This window comes from Sitophilus oryzae, unplaced genomic scaffold (genome assembly GCF_002938485.1).
Source record: "Sitophilus oryzae breed Bouriz unplaced genomic scaffold, Soryzae_2.0 scaffold_575_pilon_pilon, whole genome shotgun sequence".
NCBI lineage: Eukaryota > Metazoa > Arthropoda > Insecta > Coleoptera > Curculionidae > Sitophilus > Sitophilus oryzae.
Genome location: NW_022147168.1, coordinates 529,817 through 557,780, shown reverse-complemented (window position 1 = coordinate 557,780; position 27,964 = coordinate 529,817). Strand labels below are relative to the sequence as shown.

Sequence of the window (27,964 nt, the reverse complement as noted above, 5' to 3'; positions counted from 1 at the left end):
TATTTTTAGTGTCAAAAATTTCACCCTTTCGATTGGCCGCCGCCGCTTTAAGCCCCGGGATCGCGCTGGCAGACATGACTATTTCATAGTGGCTACACAAAAGGATACTTCACAAGAAAAATTAGCCATGTAACGATGATAAGATTTTTATGTAGCCAGCTCTTAGACTATGACGTCTTAAACTGCCCTTATATACAAAGAAAAAAAATATATGGAACAATATATAAAATCAATTAAAAAATTAATAAACTACGCTCAAAGCAATTTGGTATTTTATTTGTTAACACTATTATTTTCGTCAGCGTGCCGTTTATTGGTAAACCAAAATTTCAAATAAAATATACAGTTGGTAAATGGCGATTTAAAGAATTAATATAACACTTTCATTTATAAACAAACTACTTATTGTTGATACAATCTTTTATTGCCCAGGCCTCGCTGTTTAGCATTTAAAAGTCTCAGAGCGCATGTAAGTGCATTGTTATGCAAAAAGAGTCTCAGTACGTATGCATATCAAACGGATACGGATTTGCACTTTGAATACTCTGAAGAGATTGTAATAAAGAAATTGAAGGTTTTAAATATTTAAATAAATAATGATCTTCAAGGTATAGGTATGTTAAGTAATGTTAAATTTTTTATCAGTTATGTACAGTTATAATATTGAATTATGTTTCTATTTGAAACATAAGTATTAAGTTTTCTAAATACCCTAAAAATTTTGCAAATGCTCATTAAATTTCAACGAAATCTCAGATCGTAGGTTTTTGGAATTTTGAAGTAAAATGTAAATAAAAACTTACTTGGAGATTTTTTTGGCGGTGTTGTTGAGGCACTTAGGTCACTTAATGAACTATGAATACTGCTCTCGACGTTGCCAGTTATCACTTTTTTCAACGGCGAAGAATTATGCGTAGTTCTAGTCCTGATTCTTCGGCTGTAAAAATTGTATGCTGTTAGTACTAACACAGTAATTGTAAGCATGTTTATTATAAACTTATTTTTAACATATAAAAATGTGCATGCTTTGTTTTAACTCTGTTCTCTTATAAACAGAAGCAATATGAAACCATCTATTATTGTTGGCATGTCGTAATCAGAGGTGGGCAGTAGTGATTAAAAAGAAGTAATTAACATAACTGAAGCGAGTATCCATAGTTGTTTACAGAAAAATTAAAATAATATAAATGCATGAGATAAAGTAAAAGGCTGTACTTAAACAGTTGTGTACAAGAGCACTGTGAATTATTATATTATTGGCGTTTTTTTTAGTTTTGGCTTGCTTTTATAAATGTTTAACGTTTAAATTTTATTGTTTGAGTTTTCTGCATTAATTTAGGGTATTTTAATAAAATAAATTATGAATAGTTTTACATCATGCCAACAGTTTCCAATATTTTCAGACATTTTGTGGTTGGTATCTACATCTTATATTACGGCTTAAGAAAACAATACTAACAATGAAATCTGTACAGGGTGTCCCATTTTAGTTGAAATCATACGGTATCTCCGTTATTCGTGAAGATAGAAGAGTGCGGTTTACACAAACCTGTGCCACTTTTTTGTCAAACGGAAGATGCCATAAACAAAATTTTCATAGCCCTCTTCGTTTCTGAGCTACAGAGTCTTTTTGAAAATTTTGCAATTTGGGACACCCCCTGTATCTCTGTTATTGTTAAAGGTACTGAGACGATAAAAACTGTTTATTGTAGAACTTTTTACGTAGAATATAGTGGCGTAGTCTATTATTCTACAAAAAGAATATTTTTAAAGATATAAACTAAAGTTATGTTTTCTTAAATGGAACACCCTGTATATTTATAAATTATATGATCTGGCTTGCAATAAGCTTCTCAAAAATATATAACACTCTAGATTTATTTTCACTATTTAATGCAATATTTAAAAAAAATATATTAAAAGATCATATTTATTAGTAGGCCATGATTGATAATAAAAGCACAGATAACACATATCACAATAAAAGTAACTAAAGAATTATTAAAAGTATACTGCTATCTGTCTCTTGTTTTATTTTGAGAGCCACTAATTAATTCTTTATATATTAGGGAAACTTAAATCTCTACCGTTATTTGTAAATCTTGGAAGATATCATATCGGAACTGTTAAATATTCCTTTAGTTAATTTACGGGAAATATAGTTTCAGCAAGACGGGGCTCCCCCTCGCAACTTAACTTACTACGAAAGTATTAGAAATTAGAATTGTGGTAAATTATTATTTCTCAAATCAATGAATTGGAATCAGTGTACCCATATGATGGCTTCCCTGATTCCCGGATTTATCCGTTCTGGATTTCTGATTTTGGGAATTTTTGAAATATGAAATATATTGTGGCAACTAATACGATGTCGAACACCTAGAAAATGCTTTAATAATGCAAGCTTTTAGATATTTGCAAGCCCATCCCATTATAATAAATTCCGTTATAAAAAAAGAGAAAATATATAATCAGAGTTCAGTGGTAACAGTTCAAAAGTAAAATATATAAATTCCAAATAAAGTTTTAATATGTGTATGTCTATTTTAGTAAATTCCATTTTGATTTTGTTATTTATCACGGCCTACTAATAAGAAAATGATGTATTTTAAATATTGCAGTAAATAGTTAAAATAAATATAGAGTGTTATATATTTTTGAGAAGCTTATGGCAAGCCAGATGATATAATTTATAAATATATAGGGTGTCCCATTTAAGAAAGCATAACTTTAGTTCATATCTTTAAAAATATTCTTTTCGTACAATAACAGACTACGCCACTATATTCTACGTAAAAAGTTCTACAATAAACAATTTTTACCGTCTCAGTACCTTTAATAATAACAGAGATACAGGGGGTGTCGCAAATTGCAAAATTTTCAAAAAGACGCTGTAGTTCAGAAACGAAGAGGGCTATGAAATTTTTGTTTACGGCATCTTCCGTTTGACAAAAAAATGGCACAGGTTTGTGCAAACCGCACCCTTCTATCTTCACGAATAACGGAGATACCGTATGATTTCAACTAAAATGGGACACCCTGTACAGAGGATAATAGTATAAGGCTAAAAAAATAACTTATTAGTGTCCATATAATTAAGTATATATTTAACATTACCGAAGTTAATGTTAAATAAAAAAAATAATTAATTCCGACATAATTTGTGTAGGCATGATACACAAAATATAACTAGTTAATTATACAGGGTGGTCCGAACTGTATTCCGGAAACTTCGACAACATATTCTGCAAATAAAAATAAGTAAAAAAGTTCGTATAAATGTATATGTCCTAAAATGCTTAGTTTGGGAGATACAGGGTGTAGAAGTTTCATTTTTATTTCGATTTTTTCCAAATAATTTCTGAAGTAACGTCAATAATGGATGAAAATTGGTGTCTGAGAGTTTTTTGGCATGGGAAATTTGATTTTGATGTTAAAATGACTCCTATTTGTAGGGGGCGCCACCTACATGTGGTTTAACAGTTTTGAAGAATAATAAGTTTTCGTCCGTACCTGTATAAAATTAAATGACTGAAAAAATATACATTTCCTTGACTTTTTACATAAAAAATAACTTTTGGTAAAAATAGCTACGAGCAACCGTTCTCAAGATATTTAGAATGGAAATAGTCAATACATGTCATTATTGACAAAAAATAAACACGTTGAGTAGATAGTTAATTGAATGAAAAATTAAATTTGGGAAATATTGTTTTTTAAATTATTCATAAATTATTCGGCAAAAAAATTATGATAAAAATGTTTCTGTTCTATGTTTCAGTCTAATAACTATATATTTAGTCAACATGTTAATTTATGTAAATGATGATAGGTATTGATAATTTAGATTCCAAATATCTCGAGAACCATTACTCGTAACGATTTTTACCAAGAGACCTTTTTTACGTAAAATATGTCGTAAATGAATATTTTTTTACTCGGTGTTTTATACAGGTACGGGCGAAAAGTTATTACCTTTCAAACCAGTTAAAAAAATATGTAGGTGGCGCCTTATACAAGTAGGAGCCATATTGACATCAAAATCAAATTTATCATGTCAAAAAACTCCCAGAAACCAATTTTCATCCAAATATTCACGTTACTTCAGAAATTATTTGGAAAAAATCGAAATCAAAATGATACTTCTACACCCTGTATCTCAGAAACTAAGCACTTTAGGACATACTATTACTTTTTTACTTATTTTTATCTGCAGAATATGCTGCCGAAGTTTCCGGGATACAGTTCGGACCACCCTGTATTATGAACACTAGGTACTTTATATGGTACCAATTAAAGTGTGAAAATGAATGAAAAGCTGCCTTTACTATGTATTGTTTTGCAGGAATCTAGGAAAATTGCCCGAAGAAGAATACCCGAAAACAATTGATCGATAAGAAAATTACCCGAAAAGATAGTTACCCGTAAAGAAATATCACCAAATTACAATTGACAGAAAAAAATTCACCAATGTCGATTTTTGGTAAACTATTGCTTTAATATAGGGCATTTATGGGACACAGTCGATTTGACAAAACCCAAACCAACATATTAAAAAAAAAATAAAAAATAAACGTTTTACTGACTAAAAATTCGACTGCCATTCTATGTGTTTATACTGGAGCATAATAAATACAATTTTAACGAAATGGGCAGGGATAGCAATGACAATGGTCTGTCAATGCCAATGACCTAACAACTATTGTCTTTTAGGCAACTTTCTTTAAAATTTTATTACTCTCGGTCAATTTTCCTTGAGCTATTTGTTTTCGGGCAATTATTCGAATACAGTTTTGCTAACTATACAGTTTATTCGAAGACAATTATTAAAGCTACATTGACAATCTATAAATAAGTTTAGTATAATATAAGTAAGAAAATAACTTACGTTTTATTGTTTTGATTAACTACTGGCCTCTGGTTAGTTTTTCTCGTCTCGTTTCTCGGTATACTCGGAGAATTGTTCAAATGTACGTTATCAAACACCTTTGACTTAATATCCTTCAAGTTTGTCTCATTCTGTTCGTTTTTTGAGATCTTGTTCATCACAGCATCCCAACGATTCACTGGTTTCTTAACAACTTTTTTCTCAGCAGAAGGAGACTGACTAGGCCCAATCATCGCTTTTACTTTAGATGCCACCTCCCTCTTAGGCATCTTGTACTTTTTGGCAGCATTTTCGTCTTTGGAATGATGTCGTGGAGAGGACAAACTGGACGGACTGGAAATTCCTGGACTAGGAGCTGTACGTTTCTTTGGATTCTCCTTTACAGTTTTATTTAGACTTTCATTAGTATCATTCAACGAAACATTTTGTTGAAGAATTTCCTGTAAGTTACTCTGACTATTTCCTGATATGGTTTTAGAGCTATCCGAAGGGGAAACATCTGGAGGCACTGTACAAGAATTTTCATTATCGTGATCGTTTTCAATTTCGTCTTCGTTCCTTAACCCAGATTCAATATCTGTAAATATTCCGCTAGAGTCCATATTCTCCCTGTTGTTTACATATATATCTGCAGCTGCTTGTGGGTCCACACCATATAGGGTTCCGTCAATTACTTGAGCTCTACGATCACCTTTGATTTGATTATCTTCGTGATTGTCTACGTCGCTTTCTGTGTAGAAATCCGAATCTGTCATCGGATCGGGCCTGCGCGGTTGTGGTCTGGGGTACGGTCTTCTAGTTAAGGGCGAATTATCCGGTCCTCTACTAGCAGGCCGTGACATTTCTCCATCCCCTTGATAACCGTTATCTAAACTAGTGATGCTTGTGATGCTCGTGACAAAGCTATTGCTCGTTTTCGACTTAGTGGCGTTATCGCTTTTGGGCTCTGACTCTACTATAGGAGTGGTATCTAATGGTAACTCTTCTGGAGACGGTGTCTCCTCGCAACGCGTTAAAGTAAAATCTTTTGAATTATTTACTATCGAATCTAGTGGTAATTCAAGATTCATGGTAGTGTCCGTTTTAAGAATTGTAACGGATTGTAGTTGTTCCGGGTCAATGAGTCCTAAGCTATATTCTGTCACACTAGTAATGTTAGGACTCTGCACTTCTTCTTTGGTTTCTTTTATTCTTGACGTGTCGATATTTAACACATTTAAGACATCGAATGCACCTTTATTGATTTCCTTCGTAACACATTTTGTAGATAAAAAAGGATTATTTTCTAAACTGGGCGATCTCGCTTTATCAAAATCAACCATTTGATCAGGGGTTAATATTCCTAAAGACTCTTCAAGCTCCAAAGAGTCTCTTTTGCTGTTATCGTCATCTTTATTATTAATAGAATCCCTGTTATTCAGGTATATTCCGCTATACCGTAATTTTCTTAAATCATCTAACGAATCGTTTCGTTTTGGTGTTGACTGTGTTAAATTTTTTAGAGAATTGCATGGTGTTGCGTTTTGATAAGATCCCCGTAGTTGTGGTAACGAATTTGGTTTATCAAGAGGAGAATGCCTGAGCACCGTACCTCCAGGTTTATGGCACTTTGGATTTGAAGTTCTTCGTCTTTTGACCTCTAGAGTTGAATCATTTAGTAAATCTTCACAAGATTTGTTAATTGGCAAATAAGGCAAGGTTTCAGGCGTATAAGAAACCGAATCGACATTGCATGACTCGCTAGATTGAGATTCAAGAATGTTGGGTTCTACACCAAAGGTTTCGTTGGTTCGCTTTTTTGAATTTGGTGCGAAATTGCTGCAGTCGATTCCATCTCGTGGCTCATGATTTTTTAGTTTCACCGCACTGCTGGTAGTTACTGTATAACGTGAATTTGTAGGTTTTGTATGTGTTAGGTTGTGTTCAAGTTTATTTAGACTCTCTGAGGAGTAAGTTAGATTTTGACATATTTTTAAATCGAAAGTTTGGTTTCCTACTTTGTGTAATTGAATAATATTTTCGATTGATTGTGTAAGATTGTGTAGCTCCTGTTTTCGTTTGTTATCATTGGGCAAACTTTCATTTGAACTAGTACTAGCGTATGAGTAATTTCTATTTGCAATTTTTTCTTTAAAAAATAATTTTCTTAGATCGTCTGAAGACTTAGCACTGTTAACATTATCGAAAGTACAATTTTTCTTAAAAGTTTCATCGAAACGATAAACGTGATTCAAATTATCGACTGAATTGGTTTTGTTTCCTAAATAGTACGTATCGTTTTCTCTAAATTTGTTTTCGTTTTCAAAACTTCGTTTCCGCACACTTTGATTTTCCTTGTCGACTTTTTCTTTATTGTCATACCTATCCGAATTTATTTTCGCGGGCACTTTTTTCACTTTCGACTCCAAACAAAGGATTGAGTACGGTCCTGACGCGTTGTCTTCGTTCAAAGATTCGCAGCTACCTTCGACAAGCGCGACTTTGGTCATTGGCGCCATCAACCCGCGGAGGTTGGAACAAACAAAGTACCGCACGCCGTTAACGAGGCCATCGTTCTTACCGACCGCGTTAGTTAGTTCGATGCCGCACCACACGCCTTTACTAAAATGGACGCTGCCGACGTATCGCAGGATGCCCTCTTTGTCGCCGACGTGAACTTTCCTGCCGATGTGTTTCGCAGAGATGTCGGTTTCGGGAGACGGTGCCGTAGATGACGTTGGCCGTACCGGTTGGGGTTTTGACGAAATCTGAGGTATCCGAGATCCGAATGTTGGAATTCGACAAGGACCCGTCTGAAACAAAAAAAAATATATTAACATAGAATCCTAGATTATACAGGGTATTTCTTAATTACATGTTAATATTTAAGAAGGTGACTCTTGGACCTATTCTAAGAAAAAAACTTCATATGCATAATATATTATGTCCTAAACATCTTAACTTTTCAGATACAGGGTGGTAAAATTTTCTATTTTTTTTCAAAATATCTCTAATGTTATATAGGATACACGTTATTAAAATGCATATTTTGATATGCAATAATAGTTATTTTCAGTACAAGTGTGTTTATGAACATGATTACAACAACGAGTGTGAACGTGATTAGAGGTCGTAGACCGAGTCGTTATAATCACACGAGTGTTGTAATCATGTTTAAACGCACGTGTCATGTACAACGTTTTATCTACAACCGAAAAATAAGAAAATGCTGTTTTAATTTTCGTTTATTAGTCGCCCACCTTTAACTATGACATTTGTCACATTTATGCTGAAAAGTCAGTTTGCCCTGTCAAGTAAACGCGAGCACTTTTTGCCCAGAAAAATCATTTTAAAAATTACGATGAGCGATTCCGAAAGTCTCCCTTCAGATGTAGAACTTGCCGCAATACGTGCCACGGAATTATTATTGCCGGAAAAGTTAATATATTTAGATGTTCGTAGTTGCTTTTCATTATTATAGCAACTAGTTGTGTTATGAATCTCATAACGTAACTGAAATACTAAAAAAATAGCGATGTAAAAACGTTATAACTAAACGGTTGTAGATAAAATGTTTTATTTCTTAATTTCCTTTCAGCCGATGCAGAAATGATTTTCTTATAACAGTCACCGAGTCAGATTTTCAGCGCTTTAACACTCTGAAATAAAATAAAAATTTTTAAGCAAAAACTATGAGTCGGACGAAAAAAATCAAGAGATAAAAAATATTTGGAAGTGAATAAAGATTCTGAAGATAACTTTTATTTTAAGAGAAGTCAGTAGTGTCCCACTTTTTTTCTATGTTCAATATAAAACCCATATGTATATTAAGTTTCATAAAAATATGTGTAATAAAATCAAAGTTATTGTGGAAAAAAAGGTTTTTTTTGAAAATTGTACCACTTTGTATCTCAGAAATTAAGATGTTTAGGACATACATTCATATGAAGTTTTTCTCTTAGAATAGGACCAAGAATCACCCCTTTTAATATTAGCATATCATTAAGGAGCACCCTGTATATGTACAGAATACATAGCTAGGTATTTTGCGATATTAGTAAACATTGAAAAATCAAATCATTCGATTTAAATAAAAACGGAGTTCAAACAAATAAACTTGTAGGAAACATGATCCATTACATTGGGAAAAATTCAAATACACCAGTTTAATTAAAAACAATATAAATTTAGAGTAAATAAATAAATTATGGTATTTAACGTTAATTATTATTATCAAAATAAACTTGATATTTCGTTGATTTTTTTAGTGATACTTTAACAAAAAGTAAAGTGTTTTGGTGTATTGTGGTGAATTAGTGTTTTCTTTTACTGTTAACACTAAATGTTCCACCCCAACTGTAATAGTGATAATTTAATCAGAAAATATAATCTTTGCGTAGCTCTATATTTTGTGCTTTAATCTAAAAGTAACAATATAGAACATTCACCATTATGTCAACAATATAAAAAAACAATATAAAACTAATGACTAATGACATATTCATAAATAATATACTTATGGTGCCTCACGCTGAGTTTGCCATTAGAAGTTTCTACAAGGTGTTTCAAAAAAAATGTGCCATCTTCCCACGTAAAAATAAGATTTATTTTTATATCAACATAGATTCGTTCAAAGTCCGATTCCTTGTTTCGTAGCTCCAGGGTTTAAAGTCTACATTCCGGTCTCGAGAGAACAGGGATGGTACGGGGAATTTCCGTTTCTTTTCGAGCCATCAAAGAACCGGAACTCGAAATTAATTCCCTGTTCTTTCGGGACTCAGTAATAATAACGGGTAACATTGATTAAAAAATAATGTTTTGTTATTGTCTGTAGATTGAAATGGCCATTTTTGACTAAGGAGGAGGTTATGGTAGTTATTTGAATAAAGCATACGGTTAGGGTTTCCTAATCCGGGATCCCGGTGTATGTTTGTCCCCCAAATTCCGATTTTAAATCCCGGGATCTGGAAAAATTAAAATGCCCAATCTAAAATGTTTCTAATTTATACAATTTAGTCTTTTTAAGATAATTTTTTACTTAAACTAAGCAGAATGTCAATACTTAAAAGTTATATTTCCGTGTTTGCTATATTTTATTAATTTTGCAACAAGAATTTTATTGTATTTTTTTTACTTACTAAACATGAATGTTACTTTGTTTTATCTTCTTTAATGAAACCCTTTTTTCATTTTTTTTTTTGGTATGTAGTTGCACTATTTCTGTTCATTAAGTAGACTTCCCTCATTCTCGCAGTCAATTTTAGGATCTCGGGGTCCCGAAATTATATGTTTGTATCCCGGGATTTCAAAACGGGGCTCCCGATCTGGAAAATTGGATACACTACATACTTGAAAAAATCTTTGGCTCATTTAGTTTGCAATAAGATTAGGTCTCGTCTGTGTAATGATAATGTGAACGCAGAGAGAAATAGATCTCTCAGATCTTACTATACAGAGGGGAAAAATCTCTTCGAAAAATATATAAAATACTAGCGTGTACCAGCGACTTCGTTCGCGTCGAATTAATCATTTGTAATGGTGATGATAAAGCAAAGCAAGAATTGCCATTAACATACAAACTGGATATTTTCTCACATTTATGTCAGCATGAGAAAAAACAATATGGCGATATTATTATATAACTTGGTAATATTTGAGGGGTAGTTTCATCTCGTTGGAATTTGACTTTCGAAAAATCCGTTTGCCAAAAATAAGCATTTTACGTCAAGCAGTTTAAGCAGAATTACCCAACTTTTTGGAACACCCTGTATGATTTTTTAAAAAATTTCAAAATATGCAAAAAAAAACAAATAAATTATGCTTGTCCAAGCGTTTTCCCGAAAAACTAACCGTCTTTTGAATAACAAATATTGTAATATTTGAGGGGCGTTTTCACCCTCTTGAAATTTGAGATTTGAGAAACCCCTCCTTATCGAACCTCTACACCCCAGAGTCAATCCGTTTGCCAAAAATCAGCTTTAAACGTCAAGCAGTTTAAGCAGAATCGTGATTACTCAGTGGTCATATTTTATAAAACACCCTGTATAAATTTATAAAAAATCTTAAAACATGTAAAACAACAAAATAAAATATACGTGTTAAAGAGTTTTTTCGGAAACTTGACCGTTCTTTAAATAAAAAATATTGTAATATTTGAGGGGTGGTTTCACCCTCTTGGAACTGGAATTTCGAAAAATCCCTTCTTATCGAACCTCTACACCCTTGAATCAACCCGTATGCCAAAATTGAGTTTCTTACGTTGAGTGGTTTGAGCAGGATCGTGATTAATCAGTATGTCAGTCACTTAAGGATTTTATATATTAGTATAGATAATTAGTGACACTATTTCTTATTGTTCTTACTTTTTTCTCTATGAAGTTCCGATAATATTTATTTATTAGCTATTATTGAGTTTAAATATGTTATTTTTTTATTTAGTACAATGTGTTATACATATTTTATGTTATGCTTTTATAGACATTTGCGTTTTTAATTCAAAAACGTAAAGTCTTTTTTCAAATTTAGTTAAGTTTGTTTATGTGATTTGATGTGAATATATATTTCTTCCATTGTGTTCATTTATGTTCATGTTATTTTGCTCATGGCTGATTAGTTAATAATTTGTTGTTATTTTTATTATCACTTGCTTGTTGACTGACGCACTCAACCATCATTGAACAAAAACTAGTTAGCAACGAAAATACCGAGAAAACCTGGAAATCTAGGTTCCTTAAAGGTGTAGTACCGAAATTCCCAGTTCCGAAAATGTGTACCCATTTCAAAATTAAAACAAATATATTAGAAAAAGTCCCATACAGGTCATGGGGTATTTAGCATTAAATATTTCATTTTTTTTTATTTTAAACTTCCACATATCTTATATATTAACAAGACTTTCATTATAAAGGTAAATTCTCATCAGTATTTTAAAATAAAATGATTACAGGAAATATTTTATTTTAATAAATCTGTAAAAGTTTATAATCTAATAAATATAATAATTACGTCTTAGTCGACTCTAATAAATTTATTATTTCCTTCCATTATTATTTCTATTTTTCTCTATCCCACTATTATTTCTATTCCATTAGTACTAAAGAATAAAATTTGCGAGTTTTAACTGTTTCTATACAATACAATATGTAGAAATGTTATAATGTATGGTGCGTGATTGCGGTATTGATTAACAAATTAGCATTAAATCATATTAAAACAACCTTAAAAGCATTCTCTTCCAATGAAATATTTTATAATACATTTGACCAGTGGCGTAACTATCGATGTGCCGTGTGTGCGAAGCACACGGGCCCGGGCCCTCGGGGGGCCCGGGACACATTTCTATCGCGTACACATTTCGATAGCGACACATGCTATCGCGAATCACACAAGCAGAATCCTTCTGTTTCTGATGAGGATATAATATATGAAATGGGTCAGGTTCTATACCTTAAATACCCCGATGATATTGCCTATACGATTTCTTCTCAATTACTCTCCTTCAGGCAATATTTCCAAAATAATTTATACGAAATCAATTGCATTTTTGAACTCACTGAATTTATTTTAATTAAAAACCTTTCATCGTCTTCTAGTTTCAGCGAGTTTTAACAGCGTGTCATATTTTTCTCACCATACCTGTTTCTGTGGCCTCGACTGAAAGATCTTTTTCCAAATTAAAGCTTGTCAAAAATTATTTAAGAAATACTGTGGGCGAAAAAGGGTTATCAGCTTTGGCAATTATTTCGATAGAAAATGAAATTGCCCGTACAATAGACATTGGTAATATTGTGTTTTTTTTTGTGTTCGGTATAACTTTCGCCCATGCTAAAGTTCCTTTTTACATTGTTTATTTTAATTTAGTTAGTTTTGTTGTTGTTTTTTGTTTTGTTTTTATTTATTTTTTTATTTATTTGATATTTTATATGTTTTGGGTTACATATTCTGTGTTGCAGTTTATTTTAATTTAGTTAGTTTTGTTGTTGTTTTTTGTTTTGCTTTTATTTATTTTTTTTATTTATTTGATATTTTATATGTTTTGGGTTACATATTCTGTGTTGTAGTAATAAATAATACTATATAAAAATTAATTTGATAATGTTATTTCTAACCTAAAATATGAGTGCATATTATTCAGATTAGTATATAAGCATTGAAATATGTAGGTGTAATAGGGGGCCCGGTAAAATTTTTGCACACAGGCCTGTGTGTCTGTTGTTACGCCACTGCATTTAACGTATTACTTCAGGTTTTTATATATCATCCATCAATGACCTTAGCTACATAGAAAAAAAAGAAATATGATCACTTAATATAGAGAGTGATAGTATTCTAGAATCATTTAAATTAATAGAAATTAACTGGCATAATCTTATATTCGAGTCTAACAATATTTTGCTGCAAGAACCAAAATAAGTTATTCTTTTAGTTTTGATATGCCCTTGGCAACTTTTAATATTTATGAAGTCATTTCTTTCTTCGTATTATACTAGTTTTACTATTTGAATAGAGGGTACTGAGACTAAATTTATTTCGTTTACTTTTTTTTCTTATTATTTTTGGTCCTATGGTCCAATGCCAACCTAATCTTCTAATCTATAATACTCTTTTTTTTTGTTTATTTATTTACTTCTTTTATCTATGTGTGGAACTTACGAGGCCCTAAAGACATCTTGGGCGATTTCTGACTTTTCCACGACCAGTCAGTAGCTCTCTTAACCTACCCCAATTCTCACAGCTTTCTGAGCTAAGGCATAAAGTTGTAAGCGGCTAGACCATTGTAAATTCTACAAATACTTTACTTCATTTATTAAGTAAATAACTTAATTTTTTTTGTATCCATACGAGATTGAGCTTTAAAACAGCCAATCGAAAGCTAACGCGTGACAGTGTCTTAAGTTGATGTTATTTGTATCTATAATGAATTATTTGCGATCATAACATAAATGTTTAATAAATGTATACGTAAATAGACCAAGATCTATGTAAATATAAGGTTTCTGTTTACAATGTAAATACGAAAATATTAAACTTTCTTCTGTATTAATTATTCGCTTATAACTTTCTTTAATAAATACTATTTGCAAAGTCATATACGACCATAGATTAATACTTGTTTATACATATATAATATTCTAATATAAATCACATGTATTTGCCGTTTAATATGATATGTTGGCTTAAAATATTTTACGATCAAATGATGTGTATATTATTATCCGTATATGCGGGCGATATTCTTAATATGTCTATATACTACGTACGTATAATATAACTACAAAAATAAAATAGATACGCTACTTTATAACTTCTTAAAAGAGCATAAAATCAAATGTTTATAAAAATAAATACATTTCAGATTTTTCGTTGTTCGGGTGATATCATCAGTCAAATGGTACCACCATATGTCTCAAACGTATCGGTCTTTGAAAATGCTAGCTGCAAAAGCGCTGAAGTCATGATTACTAAATCCCGCTTAAGATGGGCTGATCATTTATACAGGATGCAAGAAAACCGTCTACCGAAATATCTTCTTAACGGTGAGATTGTAGACGGTAAGAGGAAACCAGGTGGACAACTCAAAAAGTACAAGAATATTTTCCATGAAAACTTAAAGGGGATAAGGATACAGATCAGTAGAAGGAAGCAACGCACAATAGAACGAATTGGAGAAGAACAGAAGTGTCTAGCCCTAGCACACAACTTTTAAGCTAGACAAATCAGGTTGGTTAGCGTGGTTATTTGAAGTGTGTTAATTCATTTGTGTTTGTCACAAACTCTAACGTGATTGGTCGGGCTTAATAGTTGCCTGCTAGGGCTAGACACAAGTGAGAAGAACTGTAAACTTAGTTAACAACGAGAACCAAACAGTAAAGAGACAACAAAGTAACGAGATTTTTGAATGTCCGGAGTGCGGAAGAGAGATAACATCACGTATCGGGCTGTTCAGTCACAGGAAAGCTCATATGAAAGAAAACGAAATACGTAACCATCTTCTTATGCGTGTCAAATACTCGTCAGCGAGTGATGACAGCATATAGTAATCTAAAGTTTCACCTGGTAAATCTTCCAGCCTTATTTCAATTGGTCCTTGATTTGTACCAACACTAGACGCTGATATTTAATAAAGAATGTCTTTGGATTATTTAGAATATTTCATTAATTTCTGATAGGGGCTTTTCTTAACATTTTAAGGTATTTGAACTTTTTTTCGTCCACCGGTACTAGACCGGCTCCTAAATCGCACCTGTTCAATATCTGGTTTATAATTGCATTGGCGAGACACCTTGTAGTATATTAATATTTAGTAACACAACAAGACATCCAGTAATACCTACAATCTTTTTAAAAAGCACTAAGTGCTTAAAAAAATAATACACATCAAAAGCTGTTATGTACACACTTAGTGAACGCTTGCATGCGGAATCTTTCGCCCCTAGCCGCTTCTAATTGCTAGTCTGAACAACTTGTACTTAGTTTAAATTCATCATCTAATTTTTTTAATTTGTTTTTATAATCAATATGTGTGGGATTCCACAGGCATTTTTATAATCGGTATTCATCAATAAGAGACAAAATCAAGGTATTATTCCACTCCATAGTTATAAAATCAAACAACAATAAACTAAAATGATCGTCCTCTCTGGACTAGTCGGACGAGCGAATGCGGAAATGCGTATACATCTGTTTGCGTACGGTAGTATTCCCTTTGAAGTACCGCCAAGTCAGCGAACGCAACAGCACGCGAACGTATGCGTTCGTTGCTACGTACACATTTCTCGAATTCGTTCGTTCTAAGCTTTATATTTCGATGACTCATGGTAAATGACTTTGTATTGGTTGAGGGAATGGCATTGAAGATTTTATTTTTTTTTCAGGTTGTATTTGTAGCAGGTTTAATAGAGGAATCAGTAGAGCTGTAAATCATGCTCGAAATCAAGCGACACAGATGGATTTTGTAGGTGAAGCATTTGGTCAGATGCTGACTTAAGGTACAAGATAACCTGAGAACTAAACTGGCAATTGGCAATAGTAGTCGTAAAACATATAAAAATGGCACCGTCGGTATATTTCTAACTCATTCGCTAGAAAATGACATTCTGAATAGAATGACATAGTATCATACGTCAACTTTTGACATTTTCGCATATGGTTTATTTGAAATTGTAACATGCGGTTCATAACGACAATTTGACCCAAGTGTGAGGTACCAAATTATTTGTAAAAAAATGATTTTTCCAAATATGCAAATGAGCCACCCTCGTTCCATTTGAAAATTGAGATATGATTAAAAATACGATTTGGGCATCTTTTAACCAGCCAGGACAAGACACGAAAAACATTAGACGATCAAAACTATTATTCCAATGTTCCTTAATTAAAAATTAGTGTTTTTAACACAGCCATGGCACTCTAGATTGAAATTTAAAATACGGTGAAGTAACTAAAAACAACTGAATACGTCAATCAATCCTAATTTATGCTATATACCTACTAACAAATCTCGTTTTTTTATGTAAAAAAATAAAAAAGTTATAAGGGTGAGCCACTTTCGAGACGCACCCGGTATAAGATGGAGAAGACTTAAACGAAATATTCTCAATAATCAGAACAACTCAGTCCGAAAAATTTGGTAAATGTTTTAACTTTTACTGCACTGCTACTCTTCTCATTTAAGACAAATTTTGTTTTACTACTAGAAGGCCAATTGTGATTTAGTACCAATTTTATCTCATCTCGAGGAAATAAAAGGGATTGAAGATTGAAAATGAGGAAGTATCCAAGTTGAAAAACGATCTCGACCAGTGCAATATTATGTTTTGATGCAGTTGCAGGTACCTGTGGCGCGGCGTTAATTCGCCGGCACCTTTCTCGACCCTGACCATGTCTCCCCAACTGTACGTGTACGCACTTGGCAGGAGTGAAAACCCCAGTTTAGCCCGGTATCTTTAGATCAAATTAGACGTAAATTAGATTTATACAAATTGAGAGTTTTTACTCAGTTTGTTTTTACTTGATGATGAGATGATAAAGATTTTTTTTCCAGGACAGAAGAAAATATTTTTTCGATATATCCTGAGGCAATAATAGAACCCTAGCTCCCAAGTTTCGCCAATATATACAAGAAAGCCAAAACAAGATTAATGATATATAAAATAACCCCAGACTTCCCAACTAGCAAAGGAGTATGACAGGGAGACGCAATATCATCAAAGCTCTTTACATCAGCAACACTAGAAGAAATCTTCCGTCAACAAAAAATTAAGAATAGATGGAGAATATCTTAACCATCTAAGATTCGCTGATGATATGTCATGAGTCTTAATTGCCAATAGTCCTGAAGAATTACAAGCACAAATTAACGAACTAAATAAGCCAGCAATAAAGTAGGTCTCAAAATGAATTTAGCAATAACTAAAGTAATTTACAACAAACCGGTAGACAGAAAAGACATTCTAGTAAATATCACAAAACTGGAAATAGTAGAAGAAAGAAAAATATCTATATTTGGGGCAATTAATACACACCTCGGAATCTTTATTACCATAAATTAATAGACGAATTAAATTAGCAATGAGTACTTATGGAAGAAACTCAATCATATTCAAATATGGAATGCCACGTTATCTAAAGAAACATTCGACCAATGTGTACTACCAGTCTTGACCTATATGTATGCAAAACCTGGAAACTTAAAACGGACATTATAAAGAAACTAGAAGTCGCACAACGCTCAATGGAACGAAATATCCTGGGAATAACCAAGAGAGACCGTAAAAAATAGAGTGGATACGACAAAACACCCAGGAAATAGATGTCATCCATAGAATCAAATCCCTCAAGTGGCAATGGGCAGGACACCAGGGAAGGACAGAAAACAGATGGACCATAAAAATTACAGCATGGTATCCACAAGGAATCAAGAGACCTAGAGGAAGACCAAACCTGAGATGGGACCATGATATTAGGATACTAGGCCCGCATAGACAACAATAGACAACAATGGACCCAAATACAGGAAGAGTACCTAAATATGTGAGGGAGGCTACACCATAATTGGAAATGGTTGAATTAGCTGAAAACGATGATGAGTAGTACTAATATTTAATATTGAAAAACAGAAATTTTGATCACACAATCATAGTTTCTTTCTTTAAAATTTTATTAAATTAATTACTTTAAGTTACTTTAAAAACTATATTTTAAATATTTTCTATGTAGAAATTATCTTCAGTAGAAATGTAAACAAAAGTTACAAGACCTGCAAGAGTCTTGCAGTAAGACCAAGACCAGATTGCAAGACCAAGACCAAATACAAGTAGCAAAATACTTGTAGCAAATACAAGACCAAGATTCACCTTGGTCTTGGTCTTGTATTTGCTAATCACTACGCAGGATTTTAACCAACAACGATTCTACCATCATTTATTAAGAGGGGGGGTTTCAAAATGGTTGCCATAACCGCATAATATAAGTCGCATCTTACCATTTAATGTAAGAATATAAAAATTTCAGTAATTTTATTCAATTATCTTTCAGGCTTGAATAGGACATTTTTTGACCTGAAAATTCCTTATTTTCAATAAAAAAATAAAACCAAACTGCGTTCAACAAGTCCAGTCCGCCAGTTCTTCGTTCGATTTTGAACTAAACTTCCAGGGCTACTTGACGGGAAGGAAAAACCGTTCCTGCAGGCCGATCCGCGAGCACCGAGCTTAGAGCCCGAGGCGCCCGCATCGCTTTCGTATAATGCACATGCAGATGTCGCGGAAATGGCCGTTCTTTATTTTGATTTAGAGCGCGAGCCTTTGCTTGCCGCTGCTGACCGGACCGTTATGGCGGCCGACGGACAGGTAGGCACGCCTTTTACGCTTCTGTTTTATTTTTCCAGATAATTTTTCCTCGTCTTGCGAAAGAATAATGCAGATTAAAAGCCACTTGTTACGATGCCAATGACACCCGGAATCAAATATGGAGCTGTTTGATAACAGACGATCTTTTTCTCCAGTGGCGCACGGTTTTGGTCGGGTAGGTCTCATAATATTTTATGCGAGCTTTATCGTACCGCATATATTAAAAAAATAATTTAGAAATACTTACAGAACGGTTTAATCTTTTTTGTGTTACAAGAGTATTAATTTTTAATACGCGATTGACAACATAAAAACGTCATTTTATCGCCTAGGCATAAAAGTATGAAAATATATTATTAAACTGACATAAAGTGTCAAATTCAACGAGGGTAACCATGTAGATTCTCGATATAATTCAAGGTTATTATCATTAAAAATTATTATAAGATTTAAATTACTGTTAAATTTTTTATATACTTTGCAACGTTTGAAATGGTTTAAAAAATTGTTTGTGAACGTTTGAAAAAAGAAGTGTATTGATCGTTACAGGTGGCTCCCTCTTTCGCCAGTCTGTCTGCTTGTTGGTTGCCCACCACATTGCTGTGGCCTGGCACCCAGCACAGAGTAGCCCCTCCTTGACGCAGCCATGACAAGGCTTCTCGGCAGTCCATCACAGTTTTGCAGATTGCATGGTGATACTTCTTAAAGCTGTCAGAGTATATCACGATATCTCCTATTGGTCTATCAGCGATTTTCTCTCCTATACAACTGGTCACTTCTTTTATGGCGTAAACCTCTGCTCGTAGAACATTACAGCCATTCGATAAATAAATATCTTTAATAGCCTTAAATATCTTTGGATCTCTAGTTCCTCTGAGAAGATGCATATCCCTGCGCCTTCTGAAGTTACGGAAGCATCTGTGTATACCTGTAGACTTTAGTGTTCATTACTCGGTTTCTTTCCCATGCTTCTCTTGCCGGAATGCGAATCCTTATCTTTTCTCCAAAATCCTGTTTGGTGAGCATATAGTTCGTTTTCTGGTCTAGCAGATGTGGTTGCGTGTTCGCCATGATTTTCCCTGTCTCTGGCAATATCCTCGAGTAGCCGGAGTTGGTCTGGTTCCACAGATTGGATTTCCTTCAGCTTAGGACACCGTTCACGGGGCCAGATCCTTCACGAGCCAGTCGATTGATTGCAAGTCCAGAACTACTTCTAGCGCAGCTTGCGCTCTGTTGTTCCTTGCTCCAGTTGTACCTGGGGCTGCTAGTCGCTGTACTTTTGTGAGGCATTTTCTATTAGTCTCTTTAAATACCGCTTCCCACCATACCATTGGTGATGATTGGTCTAACTATAGCAGTGTACATCAAGTGTATAATGTACGGTTTCTTACATGCATAGAATGCATTTATTCCCTTTATAACCCTGTCCTCTGTATTCCAGGAAAGTTTCGAGTCCAGAACGATTCCTAATAATTTTGTTTCCTTATCAACAGGGCCTATTTTACCATAAGGCCAATAAGGCCCGGGCCTTAGGCCCGGTGGTCTGGAGAGCCCGTTAAAGGTTGTAAAATATTCATAATTTTTGAATTTTATTGGAAAAGAGGGCCCGAATTTTTACTTGGGCCTTTGCTTATCAAGTCAATATCTTCCCTTCCAGCTTCCATCCTAAAGCTGGATTACACCTTCTATAAGTTATCAAAATTTTAAAAAAATAACAGTCATAAAGAAATTGTTATTAATATTTATTCATTTTAAGAAGTTAGTGAGCTTAGCCCTAGTCACAGAAATTATTTTTATAGATACTTGTGGCACACTTGTGGTAACCATAAGGAACGTAGTTGTCTTATGTTTCCCAGTTATGATGTACTGTTATAATGCTCTCTCCATAAACTAGATTTATTGAATTCATACACAATAGCAGGCGTGGTTGGCAAATTACCAGATAATCCAGGCTCCAGGCTAACAGAAAATTACTTGCGGAATAACTAGAATATTGTTTCTAATTTAATTTATAGTAGGTAAAGATAAAACTCTCCTCTAGCCGCCAGACATTTCTAAACTATTTGGAAATTGATATAAGATTATACGGGGTGAGTCTTAAATAAGTGTAAAAACATATTTTCAGGCCTGGAAAATCTCGATAAAAGAAATATATTTTTTCTTTGGCGTTTTTCAAGTCCCAGTCCACAATAGCCCAGTTATTTTCCGTGAGTGAAAGTTGCACAACGAGTGAGTAGCACGAGTTGTGTAACAAGTATCTTAATGGAGTTAACTCGCGTGTATTGTACAATATTTTATCTACGTTTAACTATAAAAACACACAATGAATTTTCAAAATTATTGTACTTAACTATATACCTATCCTAAAAATCAATTACCTTAATATCTTTGTTCAAATAACACCATGCATAACAATGTTAATATGACAGTAAATAATATTGATGTCACTAGTTTGGTTTGGAAATGAGCGATTCGGAAAGTATTCCCTCTGACATTGAAGAAGAGGATTTATTTTTTCATTTACTTGAAAGATTGTTCAAACTGTATCATTATCATTTATAATAAATAAGTTTTCATGTTTTTATAATTATTATCAATAGAACAGTTTATTTGTATTTAGTGCAAAATGAAAAATGTTTTACAAAATATTTTTTTCTCTTTGGTAGTCATCTAAACAAGGAGTGCGGTAATGAAAATGCGTGAGTTAAAAAGCTCTTAATTCACTCAAAATGCGTGAGTTAAGAGCTTCTTAATTCACTGACGTAGAAAAAAAACCATTATGTTACATAATATACAACATGACCGAAAAAAAGGCGTCAGCGATGGCTATAAAATTAAGTTCGCTGTCACTTTATATGTAAAATTAATGGAGTATGTCAGTGATGTTCATTTCCAAGCCAGCTGGACATCGTTTTTTTTTCGATCATTCGGTATATTATGTCATCGATTAAAACACGTTAATTTCTCTTCTATAATCAACATCAGCATGCCATTGTTTGAAACTGGAATTTTGTCGAATAATATTAGCCTCATTTTTACCCCTACACAACTACTGCGACCTACACAGTAGCAATCATGTTTTAAGGGTTGATCTAATTTATTTTTTATTCGGATATAATTAATTTATGAAAAAAGAACAGTTCCAACAATTCAAAGGAAACATTTAAATAAAATTATTTATAGCTTTTTGCATCAAACATATTTTATTTGTGTTTTTAACTGAATAGAACTTACAAATATAATAATAATAATAATAATTAAGAATCGTATATTTACAATTTCAAGTACATAGGAGAAATGAAAATACATCAATTAAAAATGACTGCTACAAAGAGAAAATTAAATTGAATGAAATAGAAAAATTAAAAGAAAAATGATAAAACCAGATGTGCGTAACTAACAAAGAGTTAGATATAAAATATTGGTAAAATTAAATATACAAGGTGTTCCAATAGAACACTACACACAATAGACATAGAACTACCTATTTTTTGAATCAAAATAACTTCATTGAACGAAACTTACCTAATATATTTTTTAAGATGTTTTAAGGACCGCTTTTCCGATTTGAATGAGATTTGGAATGCCTATGCCTTGCTAAGCCCTTTAACATTTGACTTTCACAATAATCAAGAAAAAGTACGGGAATGGTGAAAACTACCTTACACCTACATAAATTTTAGTGTAAATATTTTCCAACTCCACCAACGACAAATATTGTTTTCGTAAAATGGCTCCTCTAGTATTTACTACATTTTTTGTCTCTTGTAAAAAAAACGCTACATCGCATAGTTTTTGTGAAAAAAAAAATTTTGAGAATTTTTGTTCCTAAGCAGATCTAAAAAATATACAGGGAATTTCAATATTCCGTGGACATAGAACTACGTATTTTTTAAATCAAAATAAGTGAATTGCACAAAATTTACCTTTATGCAAAAGTGCTTTGTTTGTCCGTCAGAGGGCATCAATATAATAAAAAAATAATTTGTTTCCTCAAAAACTAGGCGCGATGGCGTGTTTTTAAAGAGAAAAAAATGTAGTAAATACTAGAAGGACCATTTTACGATTATTATTACATTTATTAAAAAAACCGGTCGTCGGTTAACTTGGAAAATATTTACAGTAGAATTTATGTAGGGGCAGAGGTAGTTTTCACCGTTTCCGTACTTTTTCCTGATTTTTGCGAAAGTTAAATGGTAAAGCACTTAGCAAAACAACCAACCACACACAAAATTTCATTCAAATCAGAATAACGGTTATAACGAGCAAAAGTCTGCCCAACGAGTAAAGAAAGATTTCGACAGACAAAAAATGACAGTTTTTGGGGAAATTATATTTTAACGCTAAAAAAGTATTAGAATTTTCATTCACTACGATTTTTATAACCTCTTTGATATTCTAGGGTGGTATCGATTACAGGAAAGTTACAAAATAGACAAGCAATAAATAAAAATTCCCAACCTTAATTAACAGGAAGCGGTTATAGACTTAATTGGAGTAATTGATTGGATTATGCATTCGGAGGGAGTGTTTAAACAAAACGTTAATATGATGAGTGAGCTAATGAAAATTGCTACTTAATCAATGGAAACATTATTTTCCTTACTGTAATTAGCTTCTTTCTGGTTCATTAAACATAACTTATTAGGAACAATGTTAATTTGGTTAGAGTTAATTTATTTTTTCATAATTTCATGCAATATATTTATTTAAACTTCAAGACAAAGGTCGCGTTCATCAGGACATAGCGCTACTGCAGCGATCACTAATTTTCTGCTGAACGCGCCGATTAGTTGTGAGCGCTCTGGGATCAGTGGCCATTTTTTTCATCAGATTTAAAATACGCTACGCTACCGATGCATGATGGATTAAACGTCACATACGCCAAATGTTACAAAATGTTTTAGAAAACGAAAACAAACCATTTTGTTTATTGTTCTCGGTTGACTAATCCCCTCGATTTGTGCCAAAAATGGGTGAAAACAATTCAGTCTAAGGGATGCTAAAAAGCGCGTTCAGCAGGACAACCAATCGATGGCACACCGCTCACTGATCAACTTATCCTGATGAACGTGACCAAAGCTACAATATATCAACTTCAAGATCAGTCAAAAATTTGATTAACAATTTTTTAAAAATAATATGATGAGTAAATCCATAGAATAATACAGTCATAATCGAGTACAGAGTGGTCCGAATTGCATTCGGGAAACTTCGACAGCATATTCTACAGATAAAAATAAGTAAGTAAACAAGTTCGTATAAATGTATGTCATAAAATGCTTTGTTTCGGAGATACAGGTTGTTGAAGTTTCATTTTTTTAATGTGACTGATGCTACTTGTAGAGGGCGTCTCCTACCTATTTTTAAGTGGTTTGATGAGTAATAACTTTTCCTCTGTACCTGTATAAATCTACCGAGTAAAAAAATAACCATTTTCACCATTTCTTGTGTAAAAAAAGACTCTTAGTAAATATCGCTACGAGTTATAGTTCTTGTCCCTGGATGTAGTGTCGTGACCAGGGACTTGCACCAAGACATATAACGATGCCGGACGAGGCTACCCCTGTCCGTCATACCAGGCACCCTCTACTGACTGTGGTCATGTCTCGCGGTTAGAGGGTGTGGGGGAGGTCTTGGCTTAACCGCCTGGGCCAAGAGGAGACAAACTCACCAAAAACCTAAATCCTACGATGGCGGGACCAGGTCAAAGGGATGCGTGGCTAGATAGAGGACTTGCCTATTACTACATTGGGTTAGACCTCATTGTATTTACCCCTTACTTCTACATGCGGGGCTCTGTAGAAGTGGACCGACTATCCCTAGCGACTCGTGGGAACACTATGAGATCTAGCATTAAAAACACCACCGGTGAAGCTGTGGGGAAGCCCCCTAGCGACACTGGTAACATTACAAATGAAAGTTCCAAGGGACCAAATCCAAAGGAAACTACAAGAGGGGCGGCTGACACTTGCTTGGGATCCTCCTCCACAAGTGGCAAACAAGCTACCACCTTCTCCAGCAAGGGTCGGGAGCCTACCTCTAGACCCAATAAGCGACACAAGCTACAGTTTCGTCTACCCGGTCTGGGTCAACCAGGCGGGCTAGACGATCCTCTGAGAGTAGGTCTTAGCGGAGCAGAAGCATGGAGATACCTCCCGAGATACCTCCGACTGCTTCACGAAGGACTTGCTCCAGAGGAAGCAAAAGCAAAAACACTCCTCCGAAATGGGGAGAGTAAAGAAACCAAGAAAAAACCTGACTCATCTCCATCAAAGGTCAAGAGAGGGAGCGACAACCTCTCACCTCTTCTCCGGCAGGGAGAGAAAAAAGCCAGGATGGAAAGCCGTCCAACACCGGGAGGCAAGCAGGGACATATCACCAGCTTTGCCGTTATTGCTGTACAAGTGAAAATGACGGTGCTGCAAAAGGATCTCCTAGAGGTTGCTCTGACCACCGACCAGCAAACGTCTCTAGAATAGGCTATATTGGACGCAGTAGTGGCGATCGGATCGCAACACAACTATCTACAAAATGTGGGTCAGCTGCGTTTTGCGGGATACACTTTCAGGTGGGCATGATCCTCATAGTTAGTGTATCTCAAGAATCGGCGAATTCTTCTTCTTCTTCTTCTCAGCCATTACTCATCCACTGCAGAATGTAGGCCTCTCTCAGTTTCTTCCACTCGTTTCGATTCTGTGCTCTCCTCATCCAGTTCTTACCGGCTACGGTTTGGATATCATCAGTCCATCTTTTAGGAGGTCGGCCGACTGGGCGTTTTGCTAGGCGTGGCACAGCAAAGAAGTCTTTTTGCCCATCTTTCCTCGGACTGTCTGGCCAAGTGTCCTGCCTAAGACAATTTAGAGTTAGCTATCCTCTCTACGATGTCCGTTATCCTCGTCTGTCGGCGAATGTCTTCATTTCTAATGTGGTCGCGAAGACTGATACCCTTTTTCCATAGCGCTTTGGCTCACTCGCAACCTGTTCACACTTCGTGCCGTCATCGTCATAGTCTCCAAACCATAGTCATGACAGGCAAGAAGCATTTGTTGTAAACGTCTCTTTTTAAGCTATTTGGGATTTTGCTTTTGAATATAAAGTTAAGTTTGCCAAAAGCTGCCCATCCGAGTTTGATCCTTCTAGAAATTTCGGTTGTTTGATTTTCCTTGCCGAGTTTTATGGCATGACCTAGATATATATACTCTTTAACGTTCTCAATCCTTTGTCCATTAACATTAACTTGCTCTTCATTTTCATTTAGGGTTTTAGTTTTAGATAAATTCATTTTTAAACCTACTTGCGCAGATGTGTGGTGAAGTTGTTCGAGCATTGTTTGAAGTTCTTCCAACGATGAGGCCAGGACAACGACATCATCAGCGAAGCGCGAGTGGTTAAGAATCCCACCATCTACCTTAATACCCTTATCGTCCCAGTTCAGCTTCTTAAATACGTCCTCCAGGGCCAGTGTAAAAAGTTTGGGGGAAATAGTATCTCCCTGTCGGACTCCTCTTTCCATTTTAATTTTATTTGTGATATTTATGTCATCCAGTTTGATAGTCATTGTAGCGGATTTGTAAATAGATGATATTATGCCCGAGTATCTGTAGTCTATTCTGGCATTTTGTATGGCATTGAGGATGGCGTGTAGCTCTATAGAGTCGAAAGCCTTCTCATAATCCACAAAGGCGACATATATAGGGAAGTTGTATTCGGTGCTTTTCTCTATGAGAGTGCGGACTGCCTGAAGGTGATCCACAGTACTATATCCACTTCTAAACCCTGCCTGTTCCGGGGGTTAATAGAAGTCGAATTTGTTTGACAGGCGATTTGTCAGCACCTTTGTGAATATTTTGTAGAAGTGCGAGAGCAGGCTGATGGGACGATAATTGTCGAGTCTGGTGTTATCACCCTTTTTGTGAATGAGAGTGATTGTTGCGTTTTGCCATAGCTCTGGTATTCTTTGTTCCATAATGCATCTATTAAAAATTTCGGCGAATTCGGCGAATTGGTTGGTGGAAATCGCACCTAAGCTTAGAAATTAGCAAGGGAACTGGTTGCAGTGAAGGGAGAAAGCATCCCTAAAGGGGCGGCCATCACGGTCTTTCTGCCGAGCAAGGTGAAAGACAACACCTACCTTCTGAGCATTATTCAGGGTCAGAACTTCAATGTAAGGACATCGAGTTGGCGAGTCATCAACTCGAGGGAGGGGGATCATGGTCAGGTCCTCACAATAGAAATTGACCTCAAATCCAAGGAGGCAATAGAGAAAGAGAGGCATATCCTCTATAATAGATACGGGATAACACCGGTATCAAGTCTAAGGAGAGACCAAAAGTTAAAGAGGTGGAGAAAATGGACACAGATCCTCCAGCCTCCACCTGACGGGTTCCTCAGCCGGAGGCAAGCTCCTCGACTGTGAAGGGCGGCACGGATGGCCAAACTCCAACCGTGGAAGGCTGTGTACCTTCGGAGGAAGAACTGTTGTCAGAGGAAGATGGAAAATATCCTGTCCCCTCTACAACAGGGGTATGATGGGTTATAGACTGTGTGATGACTCAAGGAAGGGAGGCACAATAGATCTTTAAGGTCGCAGTGATTAACCCCACTCTTATTCATTCTACATTCTATAGTTCTTGAGATATTTCGAATCGCAATAGTCAATACATGTCATAATTAATGGACTAAGATGGGTTTCCATGAAGGCTTTTGGAAATTCCGGACAAGTGAAGTCAGAAATCCGGATAAAATCCAGATGTCACAAAAAAGAAACTATAAATTTATTTATGAACTTTTATAGAACGCAAATAATAGGCCGGTATCAGCAAAATATAAACAAAAAAACATTCACTTTCCAAAAGCGAAAATTTGAGCGCCAAAGTATACAAATGGGTAACATTGTAAAGTGTAAAATATTCAACAAAGCAACTGAGAAATTAATTCAGCCTGTAACTGTAAAATATTTTACTAAGTTAAATTATTTTTACGGTCAGGTTTTCCGGACGCTTTTCCAAATTCGGGCCGGACCGTCCCAGACACTTTAGAAATCCGGACATGTCCGGCTAAATCCGGACGTATGGAAACCCTAATCATTGACATAAATTAAACATGTCGACTAGATAGTTATTAGACTGAAATAATAAATTTAAACTGTTTTTGTGCCAAAGGTTCACCAGAAACATAGTTTTTCAAAAAAAAAAAAATTCATTTAAGAGAGCATTTGAAATACAAGAGGCCAAAGAAATATGCT

At 34.6% G+C, this 27,964-nt stretch overlaps 1 protein-coding gene across 2 annotated transcripts in view; it reads right to left on the bottom strand.

The window, feature by feature from the left end:
- Positions 1 to 27,964, bottom strand: part of LOC115887425 — a 300,519-nt gene that overhangs the window by 230,939 nt on the left and 41,616 nt on the right. For both annotated transcript variants that reach the window (XM_030906842.1, XM_030906843.1), the window contains exons 2-3: positions 4,889 to 7,680; positions 804 to 937 (exon numbers count right to left, since the gene is read on the bottom strand). In XM_030906842.1, coding sequence (XP_030762702.1) covers positions 804 to 937; positions 4,889 to 7,680 — 2,926 coding nt within the window. The remainder of the gene's footprint in view (positions 1 to 803; positions 938 to 4,888; positions 7,681 to 27,964) is intronic.